A 19,076-nucleotide genomic window follows, 5' to 3' on the forward strand; every position below is an offset into this window, starting at 1 on the left:
AGAAAAAAAACTCATTCTACTTTTTTGTCACAACACACTATCATGACTCACACTATTTAATATCATTTAATGTAATTCCAATTTTTATGTAACCTTTATTTAGAAGTTCAAAAATATTTTAAATCCTTTTTAATTTAATTATAACTGCAATTAATGTTTTAATTTTTTAATATTTAATTTTTATGTACAGATTTTCAATATATAATATTGATTTTTTATTTCAATTTTTTATGTAAACTTCACTAGGAATTTTATTTGAAAATATATCTAATATAATAAAAAAAATTGAATTCGAAAATAGAACAAAAATAATAAAAAATCAGAAAATAAAATTAATTTAATTTTCAACGTAAATGTTATTTTAATTTTTCAATATATATCTATATATGAAAAGAAGGTTTTCTTCTAGAAGACCTATGCCACATGTCTCCTCTTAAGTAATTCATTTTCCTTCCAAAACAAAAATATATATGTCCACTTTTTTTTGTCACATTAATTGCTAAGTTTAATATAGGTAAAATATTTTTTAAGAATAAAACATAATTAATACTTATAAAAACTATCAAAGTAAGGATATAAATTCCAAATAATATTATTTTATGCCCCACCATATTTTCGAAAACATTATACAATACATGAACATCTCTAAACTATTTCATTTCATCCATTATTAAAAATTCATTATTAGATTTAAACTTTTTGAAAATAATCAATTCTGATTAAAAAAATTCAATTTTTATTTTCCCTTAAATTCTTTTTTAAGATATATACGATTCATAAAAATACTTCGAATCCTTTTATTTTAATTAATAATATGCTAAATAATTATAATAAATATTCGTAATTATTTCAAATAGAAATAAATATTGGATCTTTTAATTTTTATTTTTCTAAAATTCATTTATTTGTTTTTCTGTAATATCATGGTTAAAATGATTTTAAAAGATAAATTAATTTTTTTTTTGAAATTCAAATTTCCTTTACTGTAGTAATTGTTTAAAATCTAATTATTACTAGATTAGTTGTAAAGTGAGTGTGATGAGCAAATAAATTTTTGAAACTAAAATAAATATATTTTTCAAAATTTTCAGCATCATTTATTTTTATTTTGAATTTTTCGAAAATTTTACAATTGAACAAATATTCCTATTTTAGATACTACAATTTTTATTTCTTATAATTGAAATTAATGGCTCTAATTAATTCCTAAAATTAATGAGTTTAATTTATTGTCTTTTGAAATTCAATTTTTAAAAACCTTGATGCTCAAGAATTGATAATTTATTGGAACAATGAAATAATTTGTAAGAAATAACGAAAAAATTTAATTAAATTAGACAAGATTAATTAAAGAATTGAATTTTCAAAATAAAATATTCCACATTTTCGAAATTAAATTGATATAATTTAATTAATGAATCCTTAGAACATTAATACAAATAATTTTGTTGATATGTTTAATTTATGATTAATTTTTCCTTGACCGATAATGAATATTTTATTTTAGGAAAAAATTAAGCATTAATAAATCAAAATATTTCAGCATCATTTTGTGCATATCTCCTCGAAAATAAGGCAAGGACTTTCATTTTCCTCCATTTCCTGTTCATCTTATATTTCTTCCTCTATCTTTGGAATTTCTTATGAAAAAAACTCATCCTGTTTTTTCTCCGTTCGTCTACTCCATGGTAAGTATTTTCAACTTTCTTCCATATTTTTCATACTCCTCTCTTTCCTCCCTTTCATTTTTCTGTTTCTCAATTCTTTATTCAATTTCATGTTAAGGAACTTTCACCTTCAATTTTTCTTTCATTTGAAACAACTATAGAGAAAAATAATTTATCAATCATGTGCAAGGTAATGCTTTAATTTTATCTTAATGCAAAAATAATTAATTTTGCTATACATGTGCATTGGTTAGAGAATTCATTTTCTCTTTTGAGACATTTCTCACATTATTTCTTTAATCTATAACATTCTCTTTCACACGTTCTTTGTGGCATTGTGTTTATCTTATTTTGATTTATTGTTTTCAGAGTTTTATTTCCATTTTTTATTTTATAATTCTCCCCCACCACTATATGATCGCAAATTCGCAATATTATAAGTTTATTATTGGTTACATTATCCTCTTATTCACTCATTTTTATTTGTTGTGTAAAATGATTTATTTCATGTTTCATGATAGGGGTGATCGCGATTTGGTTTTAAAGGAAAAAATCATCTGATCCGATCGTTTCGGTTTTATAATTTAATCACCCAATCTTTTTTTTTTTTCAAATCTGATCTAATTTTTATCAATTTGGATTGGATTGGATTTCAGTTTTTCAAAGAAACTAAAAATCTTGAAATACATAACGAAATAGAAAATAAAATCATAAAACAAGAAGCACTGTAAAAGTTACAGAGACAAGATATCATGCTTAACACTAACATAAATACTGTAAGAAATGAATTATGTACGCAATGATATATTTCACTTTCGCTGAATGAAAAGAAGACATATGCCTCCTAACTTGGAAAATGTTAAACACATTACTGTAAAGGCTTGGGTATACATGGAATAAAATATTATAAGTTTTGTTAAATGGGTAATTATGTATGTCAAAATTTAAATAAATAAATACTTTCGGTTTGGTTTGGATTGGCTCAATTTAGAACATTGGAACTGAAAACCAATCCGATCGATTAGCAAAATATTGATTTTTGCGGTTTTCAGTTTTTTCAGTTTGTGGTTTTTTTGATCGATTTGAGCGGTTTTAATTGGTTTGGTTCGGTTATGAAGCCCCTATTTCATGATCCTATTAATTACTTATTCATCCATTTTTTATTCACCATCATATATTGTTTCACCCCTTTTTTAAATCATGAAGGGGAAAGACGAAAATCCTTCAATTTATCTGCTTGGATTGACAAAATGAATTTTTCCTCCATCGTCCCTGGTAGGCGGTGGTTACCAAAGGTACGATCGAAGAGCCAAAGACAAAAAAGGGGAACGAGTTCAAACTTAAAAGTAACAGTCACATGAGAGTTTATTCAAAAATAAGAGAAGCCCACCAGTCACCACGGGGGAAAAGGGCACAACGTGAGTAATCTGGCTCGGGATACGGTAGTGATGTCATTAACCACAAATGTATTATATTTTACCTTAGAGGAGATCGAACCCGGGCCAGAAGTCTAGGCGAAATCCCTTAAGGAAATGCACATTCACCAAACATTTTGAATCAAAATATATATATTATTATTAGTGTTATTGCAATTATAAATAGAAACATTGATATGAAAAATAATCAATCAAATATTAATAATTAAACATGTATTAAAAAATTAAAATACTGATTTAATGCATATATAAAAAATTGAGTGAATTTAAGTCTTATAATTTAAAATATTTAATTTTTTCATATTTAAATAAGTAAAAATTTATAAGTAAAAAGTTGTGGTAGATTAATACACAATTATCACTATTAAGAACATATAGTTGAAATAATTGTTAAAGTATATTTACTAAAAAGATACAAAACATAATATGACATGAAATTTAAATTGTAAATAACAGAAGTCACCCGTGCAGGGCACGGGTAATTCCGCTAGTAATTGATAAAACCAAAAACTCAAATTTGGTGCATTTAATACTCGTTAGTGAGAAGTTAATAGTGTGTGCCTAGCACGTGTTGAAGAGTAGTTGAGTAATATGTAGCAGTTAGCACCATAACGACTGTTCTTTTTTTTTTCCTCTAGCCATAGTGTAACGCACTCTGCTCGTCCTATATAAAGTAGCCACCACCCTTCAGTTTTGCAAGTGCAATGCTGCAAAACCATGGCAACCAAGGGCAGAGTCCTGATCATCGGAGCAACTGGTTTCATGGGCAAGTTAATGGCAGAGGCCAGCCTCGCCGCGGCACACCCAACCTATTTGCTCGTCCGCCAACCTCTCATCCCTTCCAAGGCCACCATTGTTAAAACCTTCCAAGACAAAGGTGCCATGGTCATTCAGGTAATTGTGCTTATTTACTTTTGAATTAGTATATAAATATCCTTTCATGAGAGGTCCAGTCTCGGCGCAACACTAAGGTTGTTGTCGGTGTCATGTGACTTTGCGGTCACATGTTTGACTCGTGGAATCAAAATGCAATATGTTTGAGCATCTAAGTATTGTTGAATTATAACGTGGCAGGGTGTCATAAATGATAAAGAGTTCATGCAGAAGATTTTGAAAGAGTACCAAATAGACATCGTCATTTCTACTGTCGGCGGGGCTCACGGTTTGCTGGATCAGCTTACACTGGTGGAGGCCATGAAATCTGTCAACACTATAAAAGTATATTTTTAATTTAGCCTTATATATGTTTTTTTTTAGTCCATGAAAATATAGAAAATGTTGTTTTTACTCTGTTGTAACTGTTGTTTATTTATGTTGATAAGTTTTCAATCATAATGTAACTACTGACTTTGTAAATTGTAAGGTACATTTATTTCAATTGTAAGGTAGTAGTACATTTATTTATTCTTCCAAAGCAATGTTAGAAAAGTTACAAATGTATAGAGAAGTTTAGATTGTATTTGGATTCAATAATAATAGGCCAATGTTTATTAATGCAATGTTTTGCAGAGGTTTTTGCCTTCAGAATTTGGGCACGATGTGGACAGGGCAGATCCTGTGGAGCCAGGTCTAGCAATGTACAAAGAGAAACGTTTGGTTAGGCGTGTGATTGAGGAATCTGGAATCCCATACACCTACATCTGTTGCAATTCAATTGCTTCTTGGCCCTACTATAACAATTGTCATCCATCACAGCTTCCTCCACCCTTGGATCAGATGCACATATATGGTGATGGCACTGTCAAAGGTATACAAACAAATCTATGTTTGGTTTGACTTTAATGTAAACGCTAACGTGATTTCATGTATCTCAAGTTATCAACGAGGAAATTAAAATTTGTCACGTTTTAATGTGGATCGAAAAAGTAAGATTTTGGCACGTTGAGTTCAAACACATACTAACCTATTAAACATGTTGTCCTATTATTGGAACCAACTATAGTTAAGAAGGTTTTTGTCTGTGCAGCTTACTTTGTTGATGGCTTTGATATTGGGAAATTCACAATGAAGCTTGTTGATGATGCCAGAGCACTAAACAAAGTTGTTCATTTTCGACCGTCCAGCAACTATTATAGCATGAATGAGCTTGCTTCTTTATGGGAAAACAAAGTTGGTCGAAAAATCCCCAGAGTCACCATCTCAGAAGATGATCTTCTAGCACTAGCTGCAGGTTCAATCATATTCTTTAAATTTGGGTTGGGGTAGAGGATTGTTCTACCATATATAAAGACTGATTTAGTCTTATATCTAATCAATGTGAGACATTAACACACTCTCTAACACACATTTGAGACGTGAGATTTGCAAAAATGAACACATGTGAGCCGCCCATATATAAGTGGTTCGTACTCTCCAAAAATGGATTTAGAATGAACTCTGATACTTTCTTAAAGTTTGAGCTATCTTAGACCAAAATTAACTGCAGTTTAGGATAAAGTTGGATCTAACTCAAATTTAAATATATCAGAGTCTATCTTAGTTATTGGAGACCACTCATAAATGAGTAATCCTCGTACTTATTCCTGCAAACTCCACACGTCTAGCTATGGACGTGAGAGGGTGTGTTATAATTTCACATTGACTAAAGAGATGACAAAATAAGTCCTTAGGGTAGAGCAACTCTCACTTCTAAGCTAGGTTTTAGGGTGGAGTAAGGCCGAACCTGAATTTTAAGAAATACCTCACTTCCACATTTTCTTCATTTCTCAAAGAGTTTTACTAAGTTCTGTGATTTTTGTTATAATTAAAGAACATATGCATGACTGTTGCTTTTGGGATGTACATATGCAGAGAAATGTATACCAGAGAGCATTGTAGCATCTATCACACATGATATCTTCATCAAAGGTTGTCAAGTGAACTACAACATAGATGGTGTTCATGACATTGAGATAGGGACTCTCTATCCTGATGAAACATTCAGGAGCTTAGAGGATTGTTTTGAGGATTTTGTTACCATGATCGTTGAAAAGATACATAAAGGGGAAAATGAAGTCTATGGCACAAAGTCTTTAGTGGAAGCAGTGCCAATCACAGCTTCCTGTTGAAAAGAATCACCTCAAGAATGCCCTTTAATTTACTCGTTGATAATTATTAGAATTTTTAAAGATATGGACCACCATGTTGATGCTAAATTTCAGTATTTCACCTATCTATAAACCATGTTGTCTAGGTATTTATAACATATCACCTAAAGTACCTTCTGAAGTACAGCAAATTCTTGTTGCTGTTTTGGTGGTAAAATCTTTATGTAGTTGTAGCATTTTCAGATTTGCTGCTAGCTATCAAAACTTATTAGACAAAAGATCTCATCTCCTTGAAAACTTGTTTCTGAATTTCATTTTCTTTTTTACTATCTTAAGATCCCACACTACTAATATAAGGAAAAAATTAGTAGAAGAATCACCATCCCTAAGCTAACTCTTGGGACAGAGTTGGACCCGAGTCTGAATTTTAAGATCTTATCAGAGCTTAACCTAAATAAGTAAATATGTTATTAGGCCATCATAAATGAGTCACACGCAAATGTCTATTCGGTTAAACTTTACGCTGAAGTGTGTTAAGGATATTGACAAAAAAATATTTGTTAAAAAGTCCTTATAGGGTATTTATTGTGGGAAGTAAAAGTTGCACAGAATATGTACAGATGTCAAGTGGTGTGATTTGTGCAAGTATGCATCAATATCCAGGGCCGGCCCAACACACAATGAGGCCTAAAGCGAACTTTAAAGTGAGGACTCTTTATCTAATTTTTTTTTATTTAACATGTCTTATTTACAAAAATATGGGGCATTTTCTTTTTATTTGAGGCCTTATTTATAAAAATATGAGGCCTTTTTTTAGTTAGTAAAATTTATTTTTTTTAAGGCCTAAAGCCCTTGCTTGGGTCGCTTGGCCCGGCCCTGTCAATATCCTGTGGGGGCGTACCATGCCAACATACTATAATGCTATAATAATATGAGAGTTAGCTTTCCTTCATGCTATCTTAGTCAACTTTTACAATTAGAAACAAGAAATAAAAGAGAAGTCACAGATTGCATAGTTAAAGCAATTCAATGTGATTTAATGAGAAGTCACATTCATGTGTTTCGTTAGTAACACTTGAAAACAGGAAAATGACCACAATCAGAAAGAATAATGTTGCACCTCACTTTGAGGTGGAAAGAGGTGGAATGATGAGAGATAAGAAGAAAAGAAAAAGTAAGAGAGGAAATGAGATATGATAGATGATAAGAGGAGAGAGATAGAAAACAAAATAATGACTATCAAACCTCCATATCACCCCGCTTTTAGCATATGTTTGAATCAGTTTTTCTTTTCTCAAAATTAATTCTTTTGGTATTGAAATCAATTGTAAGAGATTTTCCAACCATGCACTTTAAGCTTTTGTAGAATTTAAAACTTCATCCAGTTTAAGGGACCAGTCTTAAATGATTGATACTTGACAGTATACTGCATGTCTGCAACTTCAACCAGACATTCAACAAGTTTTTGACTTCCACTAGTCTTTATTTTTAGTAATCAGTTTCCTTTCTCTCCCCCCTTCACTCTGGGAGTTAACAAAAATATACAAATATATCCTGTTGTATTAAGGGGAGCATACTCCCCCACAACCATACTTCTCCACCAACTTTTTGTTAAAATCAATATTTGTACATTTTTTGGACATACCATATTATGTAGTATGAAAAATACAATAGAATATTTTTTTTTGGGGCAAATATCTACAAAATGATTAAAAAAATATCAAAAACTGATTAACCATCCACAGTTGCAGCAATGCCATGTTGAAGAATGTTCAAATTATATACAACTTCTGATGCTAATCATATCTATGAGTAAAGATTTTCAGTGCTTGCCTCATCTAAAAACCACAAGCTAGATGGTACCTATACACCTTCACAAAACTCAATCTACACATCATACACTGGCATCTTTTCTTCAATGGTGCTACGGCAGATCGGGCACCTTTTACATTTTTCGCAGCAAGTGCTGTTATCAACATCAAAAGTCAAAGGAGGGAAACAAAAACAAGGAAACACTATATTAAATGTTGGCATGTAATTTAAAAAACAGATTCTTTAAAAAAGCAGCACATAGCTGGAAATTTCCTCTTTGGAAGGTATTCTTGCCATTGTATATGTTCTTGTTTCTAAACTTCATTATTGTTTTAGGAGACTAGGGGAGTGATAATAATTCAAACATACTCCTTTTTATGAGCTTGAGTAAGAAAATGTAACTACATTATATTAGAATGAAGCAAAGAAAGGGCTCTTACCTGCAAAGAATGTGATGCTTGCAGGGAAGTAGGACCACATTAATTTGCTCTTCGAAGCAAATTCTACATAAGATCTTCTCCTGAGGGATTTAGCAAACAATTTGAAATGTTAGATCCTGATGTGATAAACGGCCATTCAAGCACAAACAATGAAAAACATAAGCTACTAAATAACAACGTGAGAATGAATAGAAATCACTTTTAACTGCGAAAGAGTTACAAAGCTTGATGGCTCACAAATTTATTTGGTAGTAATACCAAGCATGCCGACAAGCACACATATACATAATGACATTGTGGATGCTTGTTCCCTTAAGAAACAAATGCAACACATTAATAGGGGGTCATATAATGCAAAAATTTAATTGAGGCTTTGTTTTATGAGTTTAATTTCTATGCACCGACGGTGTAAAGTTTTTTTACACCGTCAACCAATCAGATTTCAAGGATGTGAGAAATTCTCTCTTTTTATTTAATTTCATTAATTGACGTGACACATCCTTGAAATTTGATTGGTTGACGCTGTAAAAAAACTTTACACCGTCGGTGCATCATCCTTTTTCTCTTGTTTTATTCTATTCAATGATTTACTTCTACAACACTTTAAAAATTCTATTAAATGATATGCTATCAAGGCTGAGAATATTACGTTTTGAAGTTTTTCATACTCCTCCTGGCTAGATATTGTAACTTCTGTCTGCTCACCCAATGCAGCTTGAAGTCTCCAAATCTGCGAGTTATTAAGAACTGTTATTAAAAAGTTTAAGCCTGCTTAATGTACTTGGTCTAACTAATTCTTAAATAAGGAAACCATGAAGCATGAAGTATGTGGTAGCTATAGATTTTGATATAAGAAAACAATATCTTACCTCCTCAACAAGATCTGCTCTAGGCATTTTCTTCACCGTATCAGGAGAGAAAGTATTATACCTAAATAGTAAATAAAACAGGTTGTCAAAGAGAAGTTTGATTAACATCATAAACTGTTCAAAATAGCAATTATGTAAGATGCAGATAATCAATGTCAAAAGAGCCAATTGAGAGCACAAAGAGAAAGAACAAAGCACAGCTTATTGCCTGCACATTCTAATTGCCAATATTGACATAGCGATAATCATCACTATGAAATCATAATTGAACAACATTTCCACAACTCTATTTAAGCTTTGAAATAGAACAAAGAGAAACATTTGCTTTTTTTTTTCTTCCTTTCCTATTTTTGAATAGAATTTTACACCACAAAACTTGAAGAGTTGAGACTTCCGAGAGTACTGACCCAGAATTCCCAGCACAATAAAGTCTAGCTTCTTCCTCTCTACTTCCTTCATCTATTGACCACCAACCTAGCAACCTGTTAGGAGGAAAAGTGCAGCCGAAGACACAAAATCTTCAAGTCAATTCAACAACTTCTCGAAGTTTTTTTTTAAGTTCTGTAGTGAATATACCAAAGAACCTGAAGCTAAACTGATACCTTGACCCACGACGAAAGAACCCGAAGCAGTCACAAGATTTAGATGCTATAGATGAGTAGCTTCTAGGAATATCTCCAGTGTAGAGTAAAAGAACTATCTTCTCTATTAATCTATATACTGCAAATAAAACCCCAGCTCCTTGCAATAAAATAAGAGGGAAAAAAATGACCCAATTGGGTATATCCTTTGCATTGGATGGTGTTCCCTAAAATTTAAACAAAGAAAGAGGGAAGAATATTAAGAATGAGGAAACTTACAAATCCGGAGAACATAAAGATAAGATTTTTTCATCAGCATCTATCATACCTCTAAATGCATAAAAAGAAGTATTTGGAAACCAACAAATGGAATTTTCATAATATGCCCGCCAATGTCCTGCAGATTGCATAACCTATTTTGCTGCCTATCTTCATCTGTAGAAACAACTATGCCTCCTCTACTCCAGTCCAGGTATCTTATGGAATTCGACGACGAACATGGTTCGGTAATCTGACAGCTTCCATGAATTGTTGGATTGTGCCACTTCGTACAAACAAGAAACGCAAAGCACTGTGCAATGCTGCAAAAGGAAGCAAGGAATTTATGAAGGAACAGGCACAAGACTGATGCCAAATGTTTAACAGTCTACCATGGCATATTGATCATACCCAAAGTTAATAAATAAGTCCCACCAGCCTAGAGCAGCAACATCACCTGCAAGTAATTGAAAGAAAGTTAGTGATAAAAAAATTTATGGTGTATCAGTCATAGTCAGACAGTGAGTTTTACGAAGAATGTGATCAAAGTAACACAGAAGAGCATGAAATCACACCACTGCAAATCAGGTATAGTGCATATCTTCAGTTCCATAGATATTTATTGACCTTGTTTTTCTATATTACTGATGAGCTAATTAATCCTCACTTTTTGGGAAAGAATAAAAAGATAATACAGCTTGCCTGAAATAGCAATATTTATAAATGTTTACCAATTTGACAGAAACACATGGGAATATCATCTATATACTCTTTTCTGTTCTTGGAACCAAAACTGTTTGAATCTCTACTTTTACTAGTATGTTGCATTTATTAGTATGTTTTTGTTTCTCCAAGTATTTCTTGCGGTGTGCCCTACTCAGATATTGTCTCTCTGTACTCTTTGCTATAGTATAATCATCAATGTTGACATCAATGTCAGTGTCAGAATGCGTTCTTGTCAGACAATTTCTCTCTTAAGTCCTTTATTTCTTCACAAAGTATCAATTACTATTTAGTTTAATCAGAGGGATACTTTAAAAAGTATTTATGACATCTCATCCCCGTATATTTTACAAGAATGAACTAAATATACCATTCGCAAAATCTGACTAAACATTTCTGAGAAACAAAATAGATGCAGAGGGGTCAAGAAAAAGTGGGGAATGGAGTCTATAACATTACATTCCAACAGTAAGAAGCAGTGCCAAGCAAAAAAGGAAACCAGGCAGAATAGGAGTTAATTACACCATCAACAATTGTTTTCAGGAGAAAATTAAAACTCACCACATATCTTTAGGAGGGTGAACACTGTGGCAGCAATAAAGAAGACCATGGATATTGAAATCCAGAAGTGCTAGAAAACAGAATTATACAATTTAGTATTTAGCGTTTTGGGGAAAAAAAGAAAGATCACATAAATTATAGAGTATAACACTTAAAAAGTTGACTTTGTCATAGATAAGACTTGAATTGATAACAATGAGTATGGTTAATCCTCCTTTTCCTCCCTACAAATGATTGCTTTCAGGAAGGAAGAATGAAATACAGAGAAAGCTCATGATTATTATACGACCTCCTCAATGCAGGGCATAAGGCATACAAAAGGCTAAATGAAATAACTGTGGTGTGGAGGCACAAGATAGATATCCTATAGACAGTTGCAAGACTCATTGTGCTTACAAACAACCATTGACATTGTTATGAGATTGAGAGCCCCAACATGGATTTGGTGTGGTTTAAGACCTCATACTGCTAAAGTACCATTTAGAGTCGTACACATCAAATCGAAGGCTTTTAAATTATGAATATAATTATAATCTTATGGTTGTTTTGTATTTCACCCCCCCCCCCTCATTATTACACTCAAAAGTTCCCCACGGATTTCAACAAAAGTTACTTCAAATCCATCAACAATGAGTATTTTGAATGTCCACACTGATGCCAGTAGAGAGAATTAAGTGCCTATTTCGGACGTATACCTAACTTTTTTTTCAATTTCAAAGCATGTCACCAATAAATCAACTAATCAACTGATGAACAATATCTTACAGGAAGAGTTTCCCATACTGCTTCGTCGGTCAAATTTTCATCATCTCCAGGCATCAAAGCCCTACACATCCTATAAAAAGACATTGTTGTCGATAAAGCATCATTTGATAAAAGAGCATCAAATAGTATCGCAACTTGCAGCTGGTATAAATATATTTGATTAATACCAAACCCAATCATGCCAAGCTATACAGTTAAGATATGACATTTCCCAACTATCAAAATGATTTGTTGAAAGCATACCCAAGAAAATGCAAGTTACTTTGAAACTTGTTAGATGATGTGCAATGTTTGTTGCAATTCCATTACCAGATTTTTTAGACAGTTCCAGTTGATATTACAGTAGATGGATGACAATGAATGAGTTTAAATATGAGTGCGAGCTCTTTTCGAACAAATAGAACATAAATTTTGGTAAGCTTATATAAATAAAACAGGATAATTTACCTGACGTTATCAATCAAAATCACCACTTCAAAAGCTATCAGAGGTATGAATACAATCTTTAAATTCACGTCTGCATCATTATAATGGGTAACTGTTTAAACTGATATGATCTTAATTCGATAACTCATAAAAGAAGTATCGAATTTATCATGATGTCAAGATATACTGGTCAATAAATTTTGTATTAGTTGAGCCACAAGAAATGTTGCTTACCATAACTGCTGCTGAGATGTATACAAAGAAGTAGCTCAAATGCAACAAGTACAGGTGCTGCTATGATTGAATGACAAGGAGCCCACTGCCATAAACAATTTCATTCTATTTGAGAAACAAAACTGACTACAAAATATACTTCTATTTTTCTACAGAACACGGAAAATATTTTCCAAGTATATCTTACTTGGCGACCATGAGGCATTGAAGGAGCAGGCAATGAAAATCGGCCTCGAGCCACCACAGCATGAAAAAGCCATAGAGGAAAAAATACAGTCCTGCCAACAAGAAAGATATGTCATGATATACCTAACTATTAAAGGGAAGAGAATGCTCTAGCTTAATCTATTTCCTCTTTTTAACATACGACCTAAGATCTACTATCCACTCCGTAATATTTTGATAAGATTTGAGGCAGTAGTCCCTGATTTACATAGAATGATCAACGGTCTATGTCTGATTCACTGTTCAGCATAATACAAATGGGCAGCATCAACAATAAAATGACACATACCCAATTGTGATTCAGTGTGACAAATTTGATGGTGTTGTTCTCAGCCTCAGCCTGATGTTATAGGGTGGGAAAGGAAAAAGCAACAATCTTATTGCTAAGACTTAAACTTAATTTGCATAAAAGTGATAAAACCCTATAGACTCATGTACAAATCATAAGATTACAAATGCATCATATTCAATTATTCACAACTCATAAGACTAATCATTTCATCTTTAAAAACAATCCACAACTTGGAATCAGTTGTTGATTCTTCTCACTTGTACAATATGGTTGAGAACAGTAGCACCCACCCACCCACCATAACTGCTATTAATTAGTGAGACAATTGAGCCTAAGCCTTTAAAGCAAAGTACCCCATCCTTATTATATGAACCAACACCAGTGGTCAGTAGAATTATGATACCATGTAATTGGACAGTAACTTAGCTTATAAATAAATACAAATTATATTTCACACTTCTCATAAACGAATTGAATCCTCACTCCTCAATGAAACAAGTATATTCTCCATTCACTTCCATGGGGCAGAGGACAATCAGGACATTAAAGCATAGGACTCCACAAAGAAGATTAAAAATAAAATAAAAATTTCAGCTTCAGAAAGGGACATCACATCACAAATCAACAAACAGCAAGCAACAGAGAACTTGAACTGGAAGCTATCCCATTCAATTTCCAAAGGAAAAGAAAACCAAACTATAATGATAAATAGATTCACGAAACAAAATACCCAGCAAACAAGGGAAGCAAAGATTCTTTTCTAAAAGGAGAAAAAAATCCATCTGTGTTCTCAATTGCTATTTTCTCCAGAAATTACCAAAAACAAGAATCAAACACACATGCATTGAAAAAACACAAGGGGAAACAAATCATCACCTGCACCTAACCTTGTCTAATGTCTACCACCCAAAAATAAAATAACTCAATACTTGAGAACGAAGCTAGACATGATGCATCAAAGGAAAAATTGAAAAAGCTAAGATTTTGTTATGACCTTTGATTCATTTTCAAATTTACTGAACTGGGTAACACAAAAGAAGGTGAAATTTGAAAGGAAAAAAAAGTGTACATGTTTGTGAATGAAACAAGAAAAAGTGATAAAACTCACCACCATGAAGAAAGCAAGGTCCCATCAAGCTTGAGAGCAAGAAGAAGAGTGAAGCAGAAGAGCAAGGCATGAGCTAGCAGAGCTTGGAAGGCTTTGGCGACCCTTCTCCAACTCATGACCCTTCTCTGAACCAGCATTTTTGTTTGCAGAAACGAATTGCAGACAGAGAGAGAGAAACAGCTGGTGCTGGTGCTGACACGGAGAGACAGGAACACACGTATCTAGCAACTAGCTAGGTCGATCTTCCTTGGTGATGGACCAAAATTCTTAGAAGATGAATCCTCGGAGGTTGCAAAGACTGTGACTTTGGAACAACAACCTCTGTCTACACGTTACAACTTTTTTTTTGTTTTTTGTTTTGTTTGATAAATATTTACTCTCTCTCACTACCTTCAATCTCACGCCAAAGTGATGGTTTTAAATATCAAATTAATTATCTTTATGTTTTGAGTGAGAGAAAGAGAGAATAATGGTGATGGACTAAAATATCCCCACTATGTGAGGTTTATGCTAAGAAAAGTTGTTGGGGGAAGGAATTGATTTAGAGAAAAGATAAAGGTTCAACCAAGAATCTTATAAAGATGAGTATTAGTAGTACATAGAAATATGAGTATTACATATTCATATAAGACTCGTATAATGGATAATTATAAGCAGTAGAAGATTGGGTAAAGAATTTATTCCATTCATAAAATTAGGGAATCAAACTCTTAACCACTTGCTTAGGAGATGAAGTATTGAACTACAAAATTAGTTCATTTGGTTTAAGTTTTCTTATTGTTAGGATATTATCAACGTTTTGAAAATCGGTTTTGATAATTTTGATCAGAACCTTGTGTTTGGTGACTATGCCGATTTGAGCTAGTATTTGGATTGAATACGCAATAAAGCATATCAAAATTGACTTTCTTTGGAAAATTTGGATAAATCGAGTGATTATGTTGGTTTTGAACTGACTAAAACGGTATAAATGTGCAAATGTATACTATTAATATATCTAGTTTAATCAGTCTAAAAAATAACTTATTGGTTGAACCAATAATCTATTAATCTTGCAGCTCGACATTCGATGATCAATCTGTAAAACACCAATTGTCATCCTTTATTCTTTTATTTCTGCTTCTGCTATGAACATTGTGTGTAGGGTACTACCTAGAGTGTGGTGTGATCGCACTAGAGAGAGAGTTAGATAGAGTGTAACTAAATTTCATGAATATATTGATCAAATAAGCAAAAGTCATTTACAATCGGTAATCGTCACCTATTTATAGGTGTAGGGGTTGGGCATGCGTGCCAACTAGCTCCTAATGGGCCAGTTGGGCCGCACAGTCAAGGCCAAGCCTATTAGCCAAGTGTCCTGCCGACGGGCGGGCAACCCCTGGGCGTTGCCCCTGCCCAGTCCAGTTTCATTCTAAAATATTTTCTCTCTCATAGTGACATGTAAATTTAACTAAGGAGGGATAGTATAATTTGTATGATTGTTATTATGAAAGGTACTCATAAAATTGAGCTGTTTGCTCTACATCTGATTTTCTTCTTCATTTTCCTAACTTTTTTATTTAGGTTTTTTAAGTTTTTCTTGATATGTATTAGTTTTCTATCATAATCCATGTGGTAAAAATTAGAACATTGTATTCCAACGAAAAATAGAATCAAGAATTAGTCTACATTTGATTTAATATCAAGGGAATCTTTGATTAGGTTATTGCTTATAATGGCCCCATATATATAAGTTATGTGTCAAGAGTGGATAAACCTAAAAAAAGGGGGTGGACCCCGGAACGAAACTTGTGCTTGTTCAGGCACATCCAAGTAGCTCTAATATAATTTTTATGTCATTATGGATTTGTTGTATTCAATTAGGATATAGAATTTATAATATAATCTTTTCTCTAAATTCAAGTAACTTTTTGTAGTGTATAATTGGAAATCATAATTATAAGAATTTATCATTTCAATTCTTCATCATGATAACTATCCACTCGACTAGAGCTTTGAAATCTCCACCTCAATCATTTAAATTAAACTCACAAGATCTTTATTTTTTATATGTCAAATACATGTAAACCTAACTATACAATCGTGATGAATAGGTATTTGTTAATCTTGTACAACCAAGTCCGCTGAAATGGAATTTTAAAATGATAACGGGTAGACCATATATATAAATGGAAACGCGGCACAAAAGGAAGGTTCCTCCCAATTTAAGTTTAGCAAAGAGAGCAAGTGAGGTCAAGAATCCACTATGATTGGTACTTAACCAAATGATCAAGGAAATATTTTTTATCATTTGTTAATTAATGTGTGACTCTAGCTAGATAAATAATAGGCTTCTATTCAAGGGAATATATAACCACATTGGATTGGTGATTTTATTGGACAAATTGTGTAGGTGAAGAAAACTTCAATTGTCGCCAAAAGTCCTCCCACAATAGGAATAGTATGAGATATAGCAATCTATCTCTACATTACACCCAAACTAATAGCTAGGAATTCAAGAGTTGAATGTTTACAACTCATTGGTAAATTTCTTATTATTTATAGTGCATTGATACGGGAGTAAAAGATTAATCTTACGCTTATTGACGGTGAGAATACATTAATTAACATCGGGAAAAAACCTAGGAATTAGGAAAGGACGAGAGGTTAAGCCAAGAAATTAACTTTTATGATGATTATAATATCATATTATCATTTTATTAAAATTTTCTAATTACTTAAACAAATTTGTCAGGAAACAATGAGTGGATAAAATAATGTGAAACAAGTTCCATGGCATAGGATAATGGGATATTGATTCAATAGTAAAATAGTAAATAGAACTATTCCAATTACACATATCAAATTGGCCCATTAGCTCAGTTGGTTAGAGCGTGGTGCTAATAACGCCAAGGTCGCAGGTTCGAGACCTGCATGGGCCATCTTCTTTTGGAAAGAATTGTATCTTTTGTTTTGCTACATGTTTCCGTCTTTATAAAAAAAACCTTTTTGGAAATCTTTTTATCTGCAAATAATTTAATTATTTGGGCCCATAGCCCAAGATTGAGAACCAATGTTGTTGGACCTTGACATTAATAAAGACTTGCTTTGCTTAAATATCATATATTCATATGGTGTTTTTAGTTTTAACACACCCGCAAATTATCAACTACAACTGTTGGAGATTAACCAGAGTTAATCATGTAATCAGTTAGTTTAGTTAAGGTGTTTAGATAGACTTACTTGATTAGTAAGTGGTTTAGTTTGTTAGTGTGAGGACTTGTGTATAAATAGACTAAAGTGTAAACACCTATTGTCATATTGAATGAAATATGTTTTTCCCCAATTCACTTTTGTGTTTATCTGTGATAGAACGCTGAACTTGACAAGAACAAGCAATTTTTTTTTCTCTTATGGAACTTGAATCTCTAGAATTAAAATTTTTGTATTTCAAAAGCAAAAAAAAATGGCACTCTTTGAACACAACAAATCTGCTACAAACTTTAATCCAAAGTGTATTCATTTTGCCCATCCAAAACGCGAACTTGCAAGCTATATATTTGTATTTAGGAAGTTCAAATTATGGAAGTGTAAAATAAATACACTTTTAGTAGTTAAACTTCTGGAATATAAAATTTAGTTTAGAAAATATGAACTTTCGATAGTGTATATGTTTTGTACTTTTGAAACTTATGCTTCTTTTTTTTTTGACAAAAAAAACTTATGCTTCTAAAGGTAACATTTTTATATTCCGGAAGTTCAAGTTTGAAAATACAAAATATATACACTTCTGGTTTTGGACTGAAACAAACTGAGTTTAAGCCCAACTCGGAATGGTGGTGAGTTTTTAGTTTTCAAATTATGAAAAACTAAAACCGGTTTTTAGATTTTACAGACAATATGCATTCATTCTTTATCGAATAAATTTTTTTTTTCATTCATGGGTAGTGGATTGGAAATGGAGAGAAGAGTAAAGATAAAGCCCACAACATAAGCTAAGTTTATCTATATACATATGTAAAGGAGACTTGAATTTTTGCACTCCTTTACATTAAATTAATTAAATAATAAAACATTTCCTTTATATTAATACCTTTAATAATAAAATTAAAAACTAAATAAAATTTCTTAGGTTAATAATCTATTCAACTACTTACTAAAATCTTATATATATATATATATATATATATATATATGTGTGTAAAGAACATTTAAACGATAAAATTAAATACATAAATAAATAATAAATTTATTTTGTATTAAATACATTAAATTAAAAATTGAAAACTAAAATAAAAACTACATCCACTTTAATATTCATTATATCAATTATTAATCAATTTCTCATATTTTCAAGTAGATATTAAAATTTAAAACTTTTCAATTTCTCTTATTGAAAATTAAATATTTAAATTATTTAAATTTTAATAATTAATTACAACTTGAGGTGAATTTTTAAAAAATAATAATAATTGAAATTGACCACCTTTACATTAATGAAAATAATATATTTTTGATAATAATTTGTTTATATTCTTTACCAATTTTAAATAATAATTATAAATTAAGATTAAAATTATATTAATTTTAGTTATTAATCATATGTTGAGAAATTTTAAGAAAATAAAAAATAAAAAGTATTACTATTTTTGACTTATAAATTTGTTTATTAAT

At 31.7% G+C, this 19,076-nt stretch overlaps 2 protein-coding genes and 1 non-coding gene across 3 annotated transcripts; 2 read left to right on the forward strand and 1 right to left on the reverse strand.

Annotated features, from left to right (window-relative positions):
* Positions 1-3,820: 3,820 nt before the first annotated feature.
* On the forward strand, positions 3,821-6,289 carry LOC130720226 (leucoanthocyanidin reductase-like). The gene is made up of 5 exons (XM_057570852.1): positions 3,821-3,997; positions 4,178-4,321; positions 4,613-4,850; positions 5,070-5,273; positions 5,894-6,289. Exons 1-5 carry the CDS (start codon positions 3,821-3,823, stop codon positions 6,148-6,150), a joined length of 1,020 nt encoding a protein of 339 aa, XP_057426835.1. The 3' UTR covers positions 6,151-6,289.
* A 1,445-nt stretch (positions 6,290-7,734) lies between these two features.
* LOC130718229 (uncharacterized) lies at positions 7,735-14,815 on the reverse strand. Its single transcript, XM_057568758.1, has 14 exons — positions 14,424-14,815; positions 12,986-13,076; positions 12,799-12,883; positions 12,586-12,655; positions 12,139-12,208; positions 11,374-11,443; positions 10,501-10,546; positions 10,160-10,412; positions 9,853-10,058; positions 9,658-9,732; positions 9,251-9,311; positions 9,031-9,111; positions 8,382-8,461; positions 7,735-8,095 (listed from the first exon to the last, which is right to left on the reverse strand). Exons 1-14 carry the CDS (start codon positions 14,558-14,560, stop codon positions 8,017-8,019), a joined length of 1,404 nt encoding a protein of 467 aa, XP_057424741.1. The 5' UTR covers positions 14,561-14,815; the 3' UTR covers positions 7,735-8,016.
* A 2,455-nt stretch (positions 14,816-17,270) lies between these two features.
* TRNAI-AAU (transfer RNA isoleucine (anticodon AAU)) lies at positions 17,271-17,344 on the forward strand. Its single transcript has one exon. It is a non-coding gene; the product is annotated as a tRNA-Ile (tRNA).
* The last annotated feature ends 1,732 nt before the right edge of the window (positions 17,345-19,076 follow it).

Source organism: Lotus japonicus, chromosome 5 (assembly GCF_012489685.1).
Source record: "Lotus japonicus ecotype B-129 chromosome 5, LjGifu_v1.2".
In the NCBI taxonomy this organism is placed as follows: domain Eukaryota; kingdom Viridiplantae; phylum Streptophyta; class Magnoliopsida; order Fabales; family Fabaceae; genus Lotus; species Lotus japonicus.